Source organism: Scomber japonicus, chromosome 17 (assembly GCF_027409825.1).
Source record: "Scomber japonicus isolate fScoJap1 chromosome 17, fScoJap1.pri, whole genome shotgun sequence".
Lineage (NCBI taxonomy): Eukaryota > Metazoa > Chordata > Actinopteri > Scombriformes > Scombridae > Scomber > Scomber japonicus.
Window position 1 is genome coordinate 19,929,418 of NC_070594.1, and position 19,985 is coordinate 19,949,402.

At 39.4% G+C, this 19,985-nt stretch overlaps 1 protein-coding gene across 1 annotated transcript in view; it reads right to left on the bottom strand.

Moving 5' to 3' along the window:
• The window catches only part of LOC128377465 (glutamate receptor ionotropic, kainate 2-like), a 62,333-nt gene that overhangs the window by 25,505 nt on the left and 16,843 nt on the right, over nucleotides 1-19,985 (bottom strand). The window contains 5 exon segments of the mRNA XM_053337417.1: nucleotides 8,328-8,501; nucleotides 10,297-10,350; nucleotides 11,471-11,652; nucleotides 14,473-14,730; nucleotides 16,311-16,478. Coding sequence (XP_053193392.1) covers nucleotides 8,328-8,501; nucleotides 10,297-10,350; nucleotides 11,471-11,652; nucleotides 14,473-14,730; nucleotides 16,311-16,478 — 836 coding nt within the window.

Here is a 19,985-nt window from a genome sequence, read left to right on the forward strand (position 1 = left end):
TTGTAAATGTTCTTTATAACATGATATGCTCATTATTGTTTTTTAAAACTTTGATCTGCAAACTGTCCAATGAATGTAGTTGTGTAAAAAATCCTGTGGAGTGGAGGTATATTCTATCTTTATAAACTCAGAAATGCACTGACCTACTGTGGCTGAGTAAATGTAATTTCTAACACTACTAGTATATTAATGGATATCTCTTTTTGTCCTCATTCCTGTGTAAATCTATGGTCTACGATCTCGCTTTTATGTCTGTGTACAGTAGTATATGACTTAACTGCTTTTCCACTATTGCTGACATATTGCATCTTTATAATATATACATGCTATACAATATGTGTGTGTATGTGTGTCCAGGTGGGTGGGTAGGTGTGCCGGCCACTCAAGGGATGATAGCCTGCCAAGAGATCTCAAGGCCAGCCAATATCCCTGAGCACAATTGTGACCATGACACATACTCCCCTGCTGCCTGCATTGGCCTCCAGGGGCTGATTGTATGATAGTGATCTGATGATGGTTGTAGTTGCTGATTGCACCAGCTTTTATGGTCCTATATAACATCAGGAGGCGCCTGCTTGCATTACTGTCGAGGAATGTCTTGTGTGCATGTTATCTGACTTGTAGGTGGATGTTGCTAGGGAATCTTTTTGTTGGTGTTTTGAGTTTTTAATGTATTGTATTGTTCATCTTCTCCTCTTCCTCAATTGATCTTTTAGTTTAGCTCATTAAAATGTCAATTGATACATGAGACATTAAAGTAAAATATTTTAGAGGAAGAAAAATCTAAATCATTCTTTTTTATATACCTCCTCACCATCTCTCTTTTCCTCTGCCTGTTCTCACTCACAAAAGGCTTCTATGGACCAAGGGAGCATTGGTGCTAATAATGTTGATGCTGTGCCAAGCCCAGCTGGTGGTGCCCGGCACAGGGCATCGAGTGTCTGCTCTCCACAGTTGCTGTCTTTAAAAGGCTCTCTCCTCTGCCAACTGTGATCAGAGGGAGGGAGATCACATTGCTGTAATGGATGCAACCAACCTGTGAACCTGCGTGGAGCTATTCTGTCCTTTAACCAAATATAACATCCAAGCAATGTGATATTCTGTATAGCTGCAAATAAATAGGTGTTGTGATGACACTTGATTTGTAGCTAATTGATTAAGTGCAGTACTGACAAAAAATCTATTATAAATGCAGTATATTGTCTAATATGCTTTTGCACATTTCTGGATGATCTATGTCCTGTCACTGAAGAATTAAGAGCATTTTATTTTTGGGTTTTCCGCAGCACACACTGTAATGGTGACTCTGTTCCTAAGTGACCATATATTTAGCATTTCTGAAATGTGATTTCTTGTTAGTTATCATAGCATGCATTCTGGTAAAACATGATAAGCGAACACTGGCTGATAATATTGGCTGTGCTGATGTATCAGTTGGGCGATGCACCTATGGCTGCACAATATTACTCTCTGTGGATATTTCTTGTCAGCACATCCAGCGCAGTATGGAACTTATTTAAGCTGCAGGGTAAAAACTCAAATTAGTTTTGAACAAATAAAAAGTGTCCCCAAATGCTAAAACTCATTTCCAGTAAATTCTATTTGTGTAGTGATTCATACAATATACTGTATGTTCCCTATTCAATATCATGCTGGCTGGGGAACACACTGAGGGCCCTCATTTGGTTGAAATGTTGTATGAATGAAGCTCACAGGGAGAGGGAATCATGTGCTGTATTCTCTCTCCTTTGTCAGTTTCCAGACAGCCATGTGCTATCCAACCATGGACCCAAGAGGCCAAAACAGAGCCAGGTTCTCCCCTACAGAGGAGGACTGAATCAGACACCTTACAGTATGGGCTCAGTGTGTTTCACACTTACATGCAGTACAGTACAAACACACTTGTATGTAAACATGCCTGGTAAAGCACCTTCTAACCAGAGTGCTACCTCGCAGGTTCATCTGCCCTGCTCACACTGTGTGGGCGGCTCCCACTCTGCTCCCAGGCAATGCTCATTAATAACATGAGGTGTCTGTTTTCTCCAGGTTTTCTCCTCCTCTCTCTGCCACTTTCTGTCTCTGCATCCCAGTATTGAACATTTATCTGCAACCCTGCTCTCCTTCTCTCTGTCTACATAGTATCTAAATGTTGCTACAGTAACATTGAGAAAAACATACATTAAATTGATAGTATGCTTTGTTCCTGACAAGGGAATACCTGTAGTGACTGATCAGTAACAGCAAATGTGTTTGAATAATACAGATCTTAGTTTAAAAGGACACGCATAACAACCAATGGGTGCAGCAAGCACACTTGGGGTGGATAGGGCTGAGAGGATTCATTGTGTTTTGCTGTTTTAATATAGAAGTATAATGATGAGGTGAACTGAACTGTCATTGTCATGATTTAAAATGCACACATGTTCCCGATTTTGTCACCAGAATAATGCCCCGGTTGCCGTTTCACAAAAGCAATTTGCAAGCACCGACTGCAAATGGTGGCAGCGCCTCACAAACGATGGTCTCTTACAAATTGCAGATAAATCTGTGAGTGGTGCAGGGTTTTCACATGCTCAGATATGGATTGCAGGTATGGGCCCTGCTTTGATTAGTCAAATGTGTCACAATTAACAGGAGAGGAAATTGATTGCGTATTGCAAATTTGGTGAAATGGGGCACAGTATGTGCATAAATCATTTCCTATGAATCCCTCATGCGTGTGTATATACGCAATTTATATCTCATGGAGGAAAAACAGACTGCCTTTAACACCTTCTGTAAATGGATCATGACTGTCCTCAGTTTCAACTTAGACTAAAACAGTTTTTAAAGATGGATCAGTCATGTAGCCATGAGTGATGTGGTGCCTGTCATTTTATAATAGTTATACTGTATTATTATTTGTATTTGTGCATTGTTCTTGAGTTGTTGAGTTCTGTGCTTTAATGTACTGTACGTACTGTGAAGTTTTGAGGACCTCCATATGTATTTTAGAAAAGGGACTGCCAAGTGCAAAGTAGCTCATGGTATATTGTCCCTATAGAAGCAATTAAACAATGCAACTACATTGAATAGATATTTCTAAAACATGCAGACCATTAATATACAATACTTTATATTATGAAAAACTTAAGGAAAATAAGCTCAACTTTTACTTCCTTTATCATCTGTATGTCACCAAAACTAGCCTTCTATGTGCAGCCAAACACATTGTTTTTATGACTGTACAGCTTTTTAGAGGGAGGACAAAAAGCAATTTACAGTCCTATGTTAGGGACTACTGTTTTTTTTTCCAAATCACTTTTATTTGCAATATCCTGGGGAAGTTTGCTGAGCATGCATGTCCTCTTGCTGATTCCAAGGTAAGTGTCTTGCTCAAGGATATTTTTTTAGCAATAGCTGCTGATGGAAAGTAAAAAAACCTGTCACATTTCAAGTAGATTAAAAGTATTACTTGTGTTGTATTTATCCTGCCTGACTCTAACATGCTTTTTAAAGTGTCCCATGTGGTGTAAGGGAGCAGTTTCATTATGTCATACATTTTACTCCAACAACTGCTCTGTATTAATAAAAGAGCTATCATTAGGAGCTATTACACCAAATTTCCAATTTTGTCAATGACACTGGAGAACATCCAGCCCTCTGTTGTAGTAATTACAGCTCAATGAAATGTAGACATAAATGAAATGATGCAGATGTAAAAAAAAAAAATCTCAGCACAACTGGGAAACTGTTTTTTTCTTTCTTTCTCTCTCAATTAAATCCAAGCATATACTTAGCTCAGTGAACAGGGACTTAAAAGAATCCAAATTACAACAAAGCATTAAAACTAAATATCGTATTAGCTGTAGGCTACAATTATACTTAAATGGGACAAAATAATTAAGATTAGATACAACATCTATCTATCTGTCTGTCTATCTGTCTATATTGACGATGGAGGGTGATAATTTCCTTTTCTCTTGGGGTTTGGTTAAAGATTCAACACAAACGAGGATGAAATTACCCACGCTTGCACAGCCACACACAAATGAACTGGACTAATTTGAATCCCTGCTCTTATTAAGCATCCATTCATGTCAGTGATACCTCTGATACCCTGACAAACAGAGTTAAGAGGCAGAGGCCAAGTTGGTTTGTGCCTGCGAGCCTGCCTGGGCCGAGGAGCAACTTCTCATTATGCATCCATCCCTGAGAAAACACTCGGCCTCACCCAAGGCACAAAGTGTCACCGTGATTATACACCACCCTGCATTAATGCGAGCCTAGTGGCGTGAGAAAACACTGCATAGTTCTCTCAACGCTTGTAACATCCCTACCCCCATCTCTTCCTCCTCCTCCTCATCAACCCCCCTCCTGCCACCACCATCTCACCTTCCCTACCCTCCTCCTCCTCTTCCTCCTCCCATCTCAGTCAATCAATCCTTCATGAAATCACAAGGTGACATGGACAGCGTTGTCCTGGTAACCATCGCTACTCAACTGTTGCCTGGTCACCAAGCACAAACAAGCTCGGAGCCCAGCTAGGCTTCTGTGTTGCAGAGAATAAGAACAAGGTATGAGAGAGATAGATGGGGGGGGGGGGTGGTAAAGGCTAGAGGGAGGGTCAGGGGTAGAAAGTCACACACAGGCTGCTGCAGCTTTCCCTCACTTTAATTTAATGATACCCTTCAAGCCCAGAGCGCTGCAGCATAAATGTCTGTCAGATAAATCAATTAAACACATTTGAGTTGCAGAGAAAACAAATATCATTTTAACCCATATATTTAAATGTAGATGCAGGCTATTTTTTAATCACCAGCAAAACAGTTTCTCCATGACGGCTTTATTATACCATTAAAATGACAATATTTTTATATTCATGCACATATCTCTTCATTCACTCTTTATAAGAAATCCTCTTAGGGTGGAACACTGAAGAATAAAACACATCAGAGCTGAGATTTATAAATAGTGCACTCTAATGAAGTACTTTACGCCAAGCTTGCGTGAGCTTTGGACGTATTATTTATTATTTAACGGCGGTTCTAGTCCACTGAGATATGTCAATACATAGTATAGGATCTGACAAAATGATTCATGCAATGCTAATTAATCAATTCAACATTCCCGACTAATATTCATTAATTTCCGGTGGAGGGGGGAAAAAAATCATGTGATCTAACCTCTCTGTGCATTGCATTAATCTTTTTGCATATATATAACAGTACAGTATAAAACACACAAGTGTAGCATGGGAAAAGGGATGCACATGCCTTTTCTTGAAGTAAATTAAATATGATATTTCTATATTTACAGCAGTAATGGCTGTGTGTTTCTGGCCAGATATTGCAGTAAACTGCATTACATACATTAAAAAAAAAAAAAAAAAATTCTAACCTGATTTCATGTGTTTTCATTTTTTTTTATCTCCTTGAAGAGTGAATTAAGGTTATGACTGAGAGTTCATACATTTTCACATTTTTACCAATACATTTCAATGAACCATACAGTCTCTGAAACATCTGTGTACACATGAAAAATGAAAGGAACGGAGTGAAAAGAACAAGAATCCATCTCAAAATGTATCACAGTATATCTTAACTAAAATCAATAAGTTATATGGCTTGAAACAAATATGAATGTATCTAAGTCACAGTGGCACACAAGTAAGATGTGGCACCCTGAGAACTATTTTATGTACCTTTAATTAACATAAACGACAGGAAGGAAATTATGTTGTGTCAGCAGTGTTAGAAATAAACTGTCTTTTGGAATACAAGATTTTGTAGCCAAGAAGATTTCAAACCAACTGTGTCCTCTCCCCTTTTTTACAATTGACCAAATTCAGCTTTAACCAAAGACAATCTTCCCTGTTTGAATTTATTATTTTTCCATTACTGAAAGCTTCTCATCAACATGCAGCAGAGATACTTTCTTTCTTTTGTAGTTTGACAGAAACTGTTGGATTTGATGATGAAGGTTAGTTTGCTTGTAGCTTCTTCTTTCTCACTGTATTCATCCGCCAATTTCGCAAGGGCACAAATATCAGCCTCCGTCCTAGCCTTCTTCTTTTTCAAATGATCATGCTCATCTGTGAGGGCCTTTCTCTTCGAGTCAACAGCTTGTTGTTCTTTCTTCTCTCTTCATCCAGGCAGCCTAGCTCCTGCTGCTGAAGGGAGCTTCTGTGATCTCTGCCTTGGTTATGCCCCTTACATACCTGACATGGTCAGCAGTGAGCCTCTGAGCCACCAGAAATCTCTTCTTCTGATTCTCCACAGTCAGTTCTTTGTTAAAAGGAAATCCTCTCTCCACACTGGCCTGTCCATTAGACAAGACAAGTAGAATCTTCACCACATCCCGCACTCTGAAATGATGGTCTTGTCCACATTGTGTCAAACAGTAGGGTGTCCATTCCATCTGTTTACGGTCAAATTCCCTGAATTTAGCCTGAAGAGCCACTGCATGATAAAACTCTCTAAGCTCTCTGAGAATATCAAGTATTATCAAGTGGGTTTTATTTTCTATCTTATGTACATGTTACTTTCTGTCTTTTTATGTGAATAATATAATTATGATTTTTATAATAATTATTATGATTATGATATTACTTTATTATAAAGTATGTGCAACATTATTTTCATTTGACTTGCACACAGTTCCTTAGATTCAGCCATGTGTCTCTGTGGCACGGCATGCTTCTCACTAATGTGTGATGTACTGGAGCCTTTTTCAGCAACTTCTCGGGGAGTGTGATAAAGAGTTTCTTGCAGTCATCTAAATCTCTTTTCTCTGCCTCTCTCAAATGTTCTGGAAGACCTGAGTTGATTCAGGGAGGCTTCTGCTGTAAATCCATTATCAGTCTGCCCTAGTGCATGTGGTTGCTTACAGGGGTATGGGGTATGGGGTATGGGGTATGGGGTAACCCCCCCCCCCCCCAAAAAAAAGTATGTTATTTGACTAAAGACTATGAATTTTCACATAATTTTAGACTATTATCATTACAATATTTATTAAAAAAAGATTTTCACAGTGCACTCAGACATTAGAAAGAAGGATGATGAAATAAACACGTGCTATAGCCTGAAGTAATACTTTCACTTCTTCCTGAATGATCGCACTATACACCATAAAAATTACAATCACAAAATAACATTGGAAAAACAAGGCTTAGTGAAGCCAGACATCATTAAAGTAGCATTTTCCTGATATTGCTCAAATTTACATCTCGTCAAAGCACAAGCTGCAACTCAGGTCCGAGTTTGACGTCACCCCCTGTAGAGTACAGCATAACATCAAGTGATGTGACAGATCTGCTCGAACATTAAAAGTACTGTTTAACCAATATAGATTTTTCTCGGTCAGTCTTAACTCAACCACATATACTCTATTATAAAAGGTGTTTTTGAAGCAAATTTCCATGACTCTTCCAAAATGATCTGTGTTTATTTATTTTTCCAAGACTTCTCCAGGCCTGGAAATTGCTATTTTCAAATTCGATGATTTCATGACCGTACTAATAGAAACCACGCACCGTGTCCAATTCAAAGGCTTTGCTTTAAGTCTTTGATGTAAAAACACTTATTTCATTACATATGTCAGATTTTTTATTTTGGGTCTCCTGCCAAATCTGCCAAGAGGAAGAAACACCAGTTAAAAGAAGGGGGGAAAAAGGTGTTTGTCTGTGAGAAATGTGTTGTGAGGGTGGTGGAGTAAATTGGCTGTTTACAACAACAGACCCAGAGAGGGACCTTGAATGTCCATGACGAGCTCCGTTCGCTTTTTCACTTTCAAATCACCTTATCCCACGCTTTTTTGGATGGCATCCTAAAAAACCAAGGCCATAATTTCCATCCAATTTGCTCCCTCTCTCTGCATGAACACTGACAGATTGTCATATTTTGGCCACGCTCCCAGAGGAGAGTAGTGAGAGGCAGGAGGGCAGATAAACGGCTATTACCATTCACACCAGCTCATTACTGAGCATTTAGACCCAGAAGCACCATCCCAAAAGCTCCACACTAAGGACGTTCATGCTGATCCTGTTCCCACCCCAAAAGCCCTGCACCATGAAACATGTGATTGACAACTAGTGCTCGCTCATTTTCCTCTAAATACGTCACAGCATTGATTTGTTTAATCTACCGTCACATACCTTCATAAAGATCATTCTATATGAACTCAAATGGCTGCAGCATAAAATCCCCAAAGGTGCCATTAAATTAAATATGGCTTTCAATTGATTTGGTCACTTGGGCATATAGGAATGAAGTATAGCTATAAGCATGTTTTTGCATGAACAGCATAACATACGCATTACTTAAGCAGCATTAAAGGTTTAAGCCTACCGTCATGAATCCATCCAGCAGGCCTGAGTCGGGTTTGGGCGGGGCTTGTAGCCGCTCCATTGACCACTTCTCGATGATTGACGACACCTGAGAATTTTCTGTGTTGAGGATGCGGAACCCCGTCATGTTGACTCCACTGTAACGATACGGCTCCATGTCCAGGGCAAAAAGGTCCTAGAAGTATTTAACATAATATTATCATTTGAGGAGCACTTTAAAGTATATGGCTGATCACATGTGCAGAACCAAACCAACGATAAATGTATCTAATTACAAGTATTGTGTGTCTATCCAAATGTCAATGAACCAAACCGTTGAGTTTGGGCATGTCGATTTGTTAAGAAATGGCTCCAAAGACCATGATCACGTTTCCAGTCTCTGGAAAGTCGTTCGGTCACTGCACATGTGCAAGAAGGTGATGCCATTTACAGAGCTTTGCTAGCTTGTTGTTGTACATATGTAACACAATAGGCTAGGTTCTATGTAAATGCAAAAAGTTTTTGGTAGTCTACTTAAAAAAGGAATAAGATATATCAAGCTTTGCATCACCACACAAAAGTTGTAAGAAGGAACAAGTTGGTTTGGCTCTGCACACGACATTTATTGGCAATAAGAAAGCTATAGAAAATCACGGCCATATCCTTCAAGCAAAAGAAATGAGAGCAGAAGACAGCAGTTGAAGGTCTGTCAGCGGTTATTTCATCTCATGCTGAGGCAGTAGCCTTGATTAAGGCAAGGCTTTCAAGGTTACAGGCAGGCTTTTGGTGGACTGCCATCTATCATGTGGAAGTGAAAGGACAATCCGATTGTCCTGCATACAGCATGTCTGGCATCTCACCAGGCAGATGTCTCTGGGACGCAACAACACAGTTGACAGAGCAACAGCAGGTGATGGATGCAGAATGGGTGTGCCCTATTCTGAAAGCAGCAAGGATGGCTTGGTACCAGTATACAGCAGCTCCGGCCAGCACAGAGGCATCTAACCTGCCAAACACTGGCTGATGTTAAAGTAGCCATGTTTCCTCTCCGACAAGCAGCAGTATGCTGCTGAAACGGGTCTATTACCATTCTCTTTCCTTTCCCAATGACATACCTGCTGTCACTCACTCCCCTTTCATCTAGCCAGGTTCTTATGTGGATGCACCAGGGATAGTTACATGTCCTGTGCACTGGTAAATGTCTTTTTCAGGTCAGTTTTCTCCAACCTTTCCCTCAGCCTTTCCAATTGTGCTCCAAATAACACAGCATGCCATTTGTTTGTTATGGCTATAATGGACCAAATGGGTAATAGTCTCATCTGCTCAGGGCTATTATCTGAGCTAGTCTCAGTCTTCTGTTCTCTGGGCTCAGCGAAGATGTGCTGCTTTTCATCTGGAGCGTAGCAGGCAATCTTTGTAGTGGCTAGATCAAAGAACTTTGGAGAACTTCAAATACAGTCAGAGTCAGAATAAAATATATCCAACTGCTTTTGTTTCCTGCTCTCAGAGTTTTGGATGGCCAGCTGGGGTAAAAAGGTCAGTGCAGAATTTAGAAAATAAACTGAAATTAAAAATTCTCGACTGAGACTAACATTCAAAGAGTATATTTCTAATCATCTATATGGCAATGAGTCAGCTTTTCAAGGCCAACTGTGTCTATCAGCTCAAGTCAGGTTGTAGTTAGCGCTAAAACTCTTTACAAAAATGAAAATGATAAGACTTTTTTACTTGAACTGGCTGCTGTTTGAATCATATTTAATATTATTCTCAGAGAAGAAGCAAAACCTGCTATCAGGCACTCAGACAGATGGATGAATTTTGCCTTGCAACAAGTAAAACCAGGTGAATATTTGCATTACTATAATCCTGGAAGAAAAACCCACACACCTCATTAAGTAGATAGTAAAGTGCCAAACATTCTAATAAACAACATAGTTCATAATTGAATTGTTGTGAATTGTCACATAAAAAAGAAGTGCCAGCTTACTCACCAGGGTAGTAAAAATATAATGGTAGTACTCTGTCATCATACCCATGGCCAGGGCCTACAGGGAGAAAAGAACAGTGGGCAGTAACTAAAAAATTGAAGATTAATAGCTTAACGAGCTTATTACTCTATTCCCTCACTCTTCATTTAGCTTTTATTTAACCTGTATAGTCACCCTGAAATATCTTTCCTGACCAAGAAAGCAGCAGAGAGAAAAAAGGTTCCCCACTATAAAATATGATGGGTGTGTCTCATTTTGAACATTTTGAAATGATATAATAATAATAGATTTATTGAATTATTATCAAACTGAAACTTAGATTTCATTATCACAAAAGAAGTACCGATCTAAAAAATGGGAGAAAAAAATCTATAAATACTTCTCTTGTTATTGAGCACACCATTAGGAGTCTTTACTATCAAGAAAACACCATGTGTGGTCACATTGAATACAAGGAAGAGTTGCAATTATCGGAGAACAATTTACACACAGAATTTAAGCTGGCAGTCTTCATGAGTTTGCTGAAAGTGGAACTGAATTAAGCTGTTGATATACAGTATATGTTTCATTGAGCCTACAAAGTATTACCCATCAATAAATAATCATTCTTGTTGTTTCTCGTAGACACAAGACTGGATAGAGAATTGAAAACAGTGCAATATGCTTGTGAGAAGACTTCAGTTCAATAAGACCCCCACATTTCTCATGAATAATGTGCTTCAGTTAAATGAATTTAACATGCCTGTGAGCAGAATTAGAATTTCTAATTAAAAAACCTTTATTGTGCAATGGAGAGCATCCATTTTGACGGCTCAGTAGTAGAGATCTAATATTCTGCTAAGAGATTAAAGATGCACGGGGCAAGACTGTATCTAAGTCATTTGCACCAGTGTTAAAAGAGAGAAAGTAATAAAGGCAAAGAATATGAGGTTTTTGTTTTAGTACATATACATATGGAATGAACTGTTAGTACTGAGTGTAAATTATGTAAATTTGGTGGCTGTAGTTAATTTACTTTTAATTAAATTCACAGAGCAATATGATAAATTGACAAATGTTCTGCTGCATCAGCTTCACTTCTGTAACTGTTTACATATCGAAATTAAAAGTGAATAGTTACCCAAGTTTGGTTGTTGAAACTAATAAACTATCATGGCTCATTAAGGTAGTACCATACCTGTTTCAGTATCCAGGCAGCCATCTCGTGCCCACAATCAAAAATGACATGGAACTCCTTTGCCTTCTTCATCTCTTTCAGAAGTGGCTTGGCATCCTTGGTCTCTGTGGGCAGCTGTCGAATCTTCAAACGAATGTTGTATCGTGACGGTGCCTTGATCAGCTCCTGCAGTCGGATGAGACCTGCAGACAAAGATGATACATATAGCGTGAAAAAGGAATTTTAAAGATGCAGCGACATAGTGTGTTTGATCTGCCGCCATTTTGAACTATCTCTGGTTCTGAGGAGGCCATAAAACCAACTGCATTCAGGTTTTCTCAGCAGAAAAAGGCTCATATGCATGCCTTCCTAATCCACAGTCTATTGATCCTCCTACTCATACTTGGCAAGCAAAAAGACTGCTACAGATCTATCAAGAGAATTTAACACCAACCCAACATATTGCACTCTTTTATACCAAAAGCATAAAATAAAAAGAACCTCAATCTGCACCCTCCTACAGAAACTTCCAATCCCACAGAAGCCTCCCAAATGTTGATTTTCTCTCGTCTTGCATGATACCATACAGTAGCATGGAATAGCTTCAATTTTATCCTGATGGAAAGTCGCAGTCAATCCTGCCTCTCCTGTCTCCTGTCTCTCTTTCACACACACACTTCAGATGTGTTCTGATGAGAGAGGCTCCGTTTGCCCAGCATGTACTTGCCCCTAGGGAGCCTCGCGTCGCCGTCACATATTGAGCTACAGTCTTCACCTTTCATTTCTCGACCACACGCTCAGGTAGAAAGCTCTCCGGGAGATACTGCAATGAGATTACAATGAGTTTCTCCCTCAGTAAAGAACCTCAGAGTCCAGGGATGAAAGAGGCTGGATTGATGGGAGAGATGATTACTTGTCATGGATATAAAAATGGATGGGAGCAGCGAGGGTAGTTCAAGAGGGAACTGGAGAGAGATAGGATTTTTTTTTCTGTTTCGTGGAACCACTTTAAGATAGCTCAGCCTATTTTTTATTTTGAAATGAAGTGCTGTGTGAGCAGTTTAATGGTCTTACTGTGAGTGGAGCTGGGTCTCCCCGAGGCCTATAGAAAGATTGGTGTGAAATAGGAACATGCAGGTCTTGTTGTGAAAAGTACCATTGTAGAAGAGGAATACTGAACCTCCTAGAGCTTTCCTCAGGCAATCCCAATAGATCCCTACTCTAGGGCATGTCTCCGTCTCCCTGTTTTTGTTCATACTGACACTCTGGGAGGTGTTAAGCAAAAAAAAAAAAATCTGTCAAGGGAGCTCAGCGTTTGAGAAACACCGTCAGTGTAGATGTTTGTGGGCTCTGGCTAATGCCTTCAGACTTTCCCCCTGGATCTTCTAACGGCTGTGTGTGAATATTTTATCCCCTCCGATAGTTTTTCCTGCCAGCCGTCAGATAGGCTCCAATCAGTAGCTCAGGGCCCTGGAGCATGAAGCTGTGTGATTACAGCCCGAGACCAGGTGGAAGCGGTGGGGAGAGGCTACGCAGCTATGCAGCTGTCACATTTTTCAGGGCGTCAGGTGTGTTACAACAGACATGCTCCAGAGAGGAGGCCCAAGTCACTCCTATCTGACAGGTGGGGAGGAGGGGGGCGGGGGGCAAAGGTCACCTTTTGGCATCTCACAGCGGCAGTTTGCTGGATAACGTCAGTGTTAACATACTGAGCTCCAAGGCAGGAAGTGTAAAGAGGTCAAGGAGATGAGTCAGAATAATGTGGAAAGTTGGACGAGTCATTCCGATATCATCCGAGGTTAATGTACGGGTGCCTTCATGCAGCAGGACTAGCTGTTTAGTAAGGCATAACCAACAGATGTGAAAAGGCTGGAGGATATCTGGAGGAAACAAGATAGCTGTAAAACTAATGGTTTAATAATGTTTAGCTCTCTTCAGTCTCTGCCCCCCCTTTCCCTTTTGTTTGTTTTAATTAATTAATTTATTCACTTATTTATTCGTCTTATACAAGTGGGTTGGTTACTCATCTCCCTTTCTGGAGCAGTGTGAGTGTTTTTTTGTTGGGAGGGAGGTGTGATCCATTGAGATGCATAGTAATTTGAATATTATTATGTTCCTACACTAACTGTGATTCTCATTGTTAAACTGACAGTATCCCCTTATCATGTGCTATACTTCTTCGGAAAAATATGAATTTAAAAAACTAATGGTTCAAAAACACTGTTAGATGATAAAAAGGAAGAGAAAAAGGTTTAACTCTCTAATAAAATACATCATTTAAGATGTCAACTACGAGACAATATTCATTTGTGCAAATGTGGAGTGAATTCATTATGCAACCTGTCTAAAATTCAAACCTCTTCTCGTCTCTGTCTAATTTACTTACATTAAGTTGTCAACCACATCACGCCAAATAGCTCATAAATTGTGAATAAGCATTTGAATATTGTTATCTTCTCTGGAGCGATTACACTTTATCTCATAAAAATATCACTGCACTCCAGCTAAAATACGACTCGTCTTTTAAAATGCATATTATGAGGCACTTCACAAAGTCAAAGGATAGACAAAATGGCTCACAGACACATTTGATAGCCACCCTCAGAGATCAAGTGTCTCTGTGTGTTATTAATGGCTGTTGTCAGCCCCCACATACTACAATTCTGCATTGCATTAATCTGAAGAGACACTGGGTCATTCTGGGTAATGTGGTTCTCTTTTTTTCTATGCTGCTGCTCACTCTCCTGAAAGACTGACATGGGCAGCACCTGGAGGACTGAGGCAGAACAGTAAGCTATTGATTTCTGAATTAACTTGACAGGTTACAAAGCACTCACTGAACTCTGAGCAGCAGTGCTGCTTTTTGTAGTTCACCTGGTACCACTTTTTTTTCTGGATATCTTTTTTTCTGGACATTTCAGATTGTAAGGGCTGCTGTTTTTAACCATCATCACAGTCAATGTCAACTACACACACACACCACTGTACTGTAAGAAGAAGACAGACACCAACTGTACCTGTACCTGTGCTGTCGTCATAGACCACAGTGACGGTTCTCCACTTAAAGAAGTGCACCAGGTCGAGGATGGCTCTACTGAGGGAGGAGAAGTCGGGGTACAGGCTGACATAGTACGAGTCCCTGTTGTCTGACACTTGATGCTTCCACTTGGTCTGGATGTGGGGCACTCCCAAAGCATTGCAGATGGATTGGACTGCATTGGCCGACGAGCTGTGTGAGGGGCCAAAAATGGCCGCCACCCCGAGGGAAAGCTGATCACATGCTGGTGGTGTAGCAAGCAGAGAAAGTGATAAGTCAGTTTATTGTTTCTATTACAGATTTTTAACATTTACGGTTTCAAAATCTTTACTGTTACTGTATGTATAAATGGAATTAGCACCCTGTTGCACAGACCCTGTAAAATAATTGAATCATTAATCATTTAAAATTAATTTTAACAATTGAATTTCATGTTGAAGTAAGGCTTTATCTTTATACTTTGTCTTTTGTATCTGTTTCTTTAAGAAAAAAAGTGTCTGCAATTTCATTTCCTTATTGTTCAGAGTACTGTTTTGGAGAGAATGACCATAAATTCAACCTTCACCGTGACCTTGAAAAGATCACTAAATTGGAAGAGCCATGTTAGCCGAGCTGTTGCTGCTCATGCTACAAATCTGTAACATCCCCGGTTTGAATCAGGCAAGGTACCTTTAATGCATGTTATACCCATTTCTGTCTCCCCTTGTTTTCTGTCAGCCTTTTTGTGAGTAACTGTCCACTAAAAGCAACATTTCTTCAATCAACATAATCTTAAAAAAGAACATTCAATTGATTTCATGATTGTCTAAAATGGTTTTCTATGATTGTCTGGAATCTTTGGTACATTTCAATTACCTTTGAGCTGTTAAACCAAACATTAAAAAACAACAATTTCAATTTAGCATATTTGTATTATTTCTTTTGGACACATTTTTTCCCTGAATATATATGCACTCTTTCATAAGTCAAGTAATTTTCATGACTGATGATTACTGTGATACGGACCAGACAGACATAATAGAGAGGAAATAGCATACAGAGGGGAAGATGAAAAAATTAGAGCCTCTGTGTGTTGTTGTAAGAATGTCAGAAAGCCACTGAGGTAATAGAGAGCATTTCAATTATTATTATTTTTATTTCTAAATATCTCGTTAATTATCGTATTGAGACATTTGTTTTTACTGTACTTTCACTTTTGTATTTTCAGTTTTACTGTTAGATAGAAGCTATTTACTGTGAACACGGGGCATGCAAGAGAGGTGAACAATGACAGTGAGAAACCTCTGAATAAATTTGGAAATGGTGTTTGTACAGCATTAAATTATTGTTTGGCTGTAATGGATATTTAATTTAATTATAAAAGGTGTTATTATGTGTAAGTCTCAATGATAAATAAAGATTTTAGTATTTTCTCTCTACTCTTTACACATTCGGCTGCCTTGACATAAGCTGTAATAATACATTTTGGTGGCAGTGATGCACTCGATAATGAAGTTATTTACTTATGTGTTAAATGTTTTGAGTATGTGACAGCAGTTTGCTGGACAAATTAAGTGTTAAGTGCTGCTCAGTATATAATGATGAGGTGATAGCTCTTGGTGTTTTGAGAACTGTCACATCATTTAGAAAATGTGCTTATGCAACTGGGCAAAACTAATTTCTTGATAATTTCCCGGGAGCCATAAGAGAAAACGATTTTACTTCTTTGTTTTAACCAAATAGATTTGATCTAGATAGTTAAATACAATTGCACCTACGCCTAATTGTGATTAACTACAGAATAACAAGGTGCTCTTAAACGTTCCTCAATACATCCTGACTCACCTTTCCTGGAGGCCTCAAAGCTGTCGAAGATGTTTATTCTCTGGATGTCATAGGTCAGTGTGGTGTTAGGGAGCAAGGTGCGGTTCCTGTTGATTGTGTTCAAAGCAAATTTAAAGGCTAGTTCCTCTGCTCCAGAGGGGCCGCTTTCAATGGATTCAAATATTCCTCCTGGGGATTGAGAAAAAAAATCAGCAAAGAATAAGAGGTGTTAATAGCCACTACCCTCTCCTGTAATTGCAATAGATCCCTTAACACAAGTGACATTCAAGTAAATGATCAATATGATGCAGACAATTACAACCCAAGTGGTGCAATCATTTTTAACACTCAAGTATTTGTACTCTCATATCATTTATTCTATTATGTTTACTGCTTTATTCTGCTCAGTCAAACACTGACAAGAAACATATCTAAATTCTGGATTACGCATTTGGATCTCAGTTATTTTGAATTTTATGGCAGTTGTCGATCATCATCATTGGTCAGTGTGACCTTTAACTCTCCATGACATCACTTGCTCAATAAAATGGTCATCTAACTTCTGTTTCTTTCTCCTTTTCCTGAGTGCTATTGCAGGGGCAGTAGCAACTCTCTTCTCTGCCCACACTCTAACATGCAGCACCTGCTACTGCAGCCTGCAGCTCTCTGAACCCATGCAGCCTGCACAAAGCAGACACACCAAGCTCCTTTCTTAATGCCAGACTCAAAGGCTTGCCTGATTCAACTTTATTTCATTTAGTTACAGTGGCTACGACACAGGTGCAGCACAGCCAGCACAACTGATCACCTCGGCCACAAAGCTGACATAGTGCTGAGCTAACTCTGTAAGGAGAACAAAGGAGGAACCAGTTCCTCTGACCTGTATGGTTGGATGACTGACTGTACAGCCAAGACTGCACTTCAGCACCTGAAATAACTCTTCCCAGACTGGACCACAACAGGCAGTAACTCTGGCCTGTATCACATGCTCAAGAAAGCAGCAAACCAAAGCTTCTCTCACATGGATGTCATCTTTAAGTATCTACAACCAAGTCCAGTTACCCTTGATTCAACCCTCCTGGGATAACCATGATCTGGATGATTGAGAATCTTTGCAGTCACCAAACATTTAGGGATGAATATCCTCAGAATGATATAGGTGTATGAAAAAATTGCAGCCACCAACTACAGTTTAAGTTGAGATGCCGACATGAGAGACTCAAACAGCCAACATTTACAGTAGTTTCTACAGTGAAAAGCCACAGAGCTGGAACCAGCTACTGAATGAGAGAGTGAGACAGGTACATTTTGCCACTGAAACTTTGAATAAAGCAGCATACTTTTGAAATCACATGTGCCCAGTGCAGTATTGGAAAAGGTCACTGATTTTATTGAGGTGGCACAACTATCTCAACACGCCAAAAGCAAGGAAAGATAGATACAGAAATTCAAAAACATATAGTCACCACCCAGCAACACAAAGCAGAAGACCTTAACTGGAGGCAAAAGAAAGATACTTCCACACTGGACAAAACATACAACAGATGGGTAAAGAAATGTCAGACAGGAAACTCACCCACTTGAAGCAAGATGTCTTAGCCAAAGGATTAAACTTTGCCATCACACCACAGCACATAGCAATCACCGAAAAAACTCATCACAGCAACAGAACCAGGCGTAAGAAATAACAACTTAATGGAAATGGAGGCAGAACAGCTCAGGTTGTATTAGCAGTTCTTTCCAATACAAAGACACCCACTTCCATCCACACCATCCAGGAAAGGACGTCTGTGACATCACTGAGCAAGGACCAAAACATCACCTGCCTACCAACTGGTGTAAGGATGGGGGAAGATGCAGGGTGGTTCTAAGTACAGTGGACTACCATGCCAGGGTCACCACAGAGGGACAAAACCATCAGTTATGAACAATATCATTGCTTATATCCAGAGAGGCCATTCCAGTGCATGTATGGGCTCCCCAATAGTCTCAATGAAGGAGCCCCCCAAGCCCATTACAACATCACCAAATGTACATCTACAATCTTATTCCCTTGATTGGTAACACTCCTCACCATACTCAAACCTCTATGGACTTTGTTAACAAGGTTTCAAGGATTGAAACTGGAACCAGATGAAACCATGGTGTCCATCTATGCAGGTGGTGGAAACCATAAGGAAAGGACTGCAACAGGACAACACCATTAACAATAGAACCAACCTCAGCCCATACCAGATTTGAGAACTTCTTGTGGCCATCTCCACATGGAACCAGTAGAAAATAGAGCCCTGAACTGGGCCGAGACACTGATTTAGATTTGTGGAGGAGTGAAGGAAGGTATTTACATCAAAGTAAAGCAAGTATTCATCATCACATGAGGTGGTCTAACCACACCCCTCTTCTTCCCAGAAGATTTAATAACCATTCACATCTGGCCTCATGTGACAACTCCAATGACTATTACAATAACCAAGAGGTATCAGTGACCTTGATAATAACCCTGCCAGACAATTAGAACTCAAATATCTACAATCAAGTCCAGTTTCCCTTGATTCAACCCACCATGCATAACCATGACCTGGATCATTGACAATCTTCACAGACATCATAATTTTTCTTAGCTTAGCTCCATGTGGTCCCAGCCTACATTTTGAGTCACCCATTTTTTGTATATACCTGCTAGTCTTTTTAATCTTGTACAAGAATACTGTCAACCTCTTTGCTTGACTTCCAAAATCTCTGTTATTAGATAATGATATGGTAATTTTGTTATTAAGTTAATTATTAATCAGAGTTCCAAATTGATAGTTGAGTAGATTTAATGAGGCTGAATCAATGAATTGGGCATCCTTTATCTTTTTGAGGGTGGTGCCCTGAGGTTGATTTAATGTCAATTAAATCATTCTACGTAATTATTTCTGATTATTATTTATCATTTCTGATAGCCAAAGTGAATCTAAATTCCACACAAAAATGGCACATGTTCCCTGCCTGTGAAAAATAGGCAAGAATAGACATAATGTCAGTCAATACAGGATGTAAGAGGTTACATTTGAACATCATTCTGAAATTAGTACATTTTTCATTAGTAAATTAGTAAAATATTTAATACAATCATGAAAAACAAGAGTTTCTTTTGTTGGTGGAGCATCCTAGTGAGAGAACCATGCTGTGCCTGCCACAGAAATTGTGTTACCTTTTTAGTTATATGAGAATCACACCACGCAATACTCATTAATTGACAAAGTAAAAGCTTCAACACAAAAACAAACAATGCACATTGTTTCAACAAGCCGCATGAGCCAAACTAAATAATTACCGCAGCAAGGTAAGGTGTTGTTAACTTAAAGCAGTTCCCTTCAGATTTGTCAATTATTATGAGCTGAACAGAAAACGATTAAAGCTCCAGAAGGTCCATCAGCGCATTTCAGAATCCCAAACAAAGGAAGGTAACATTTTACATCTGACAAAAATGCATGTAAGTAAACCTGACTCCAACTTACAATGATGATAGAGAAATATTACAGTAACAATAAGTACAGTATTACTGCTCTTTTTTTATGTGATTTGGGAACATTAACAAGACGTTTAACCTACAGGCCCGTCACCCAGGACATTTTTAATTTCAGTTGTAAATGTGGTCAGTGAAAATGATGATGGTATTTTCACACAGTCCTCATTAGGAAGAAGTATAGC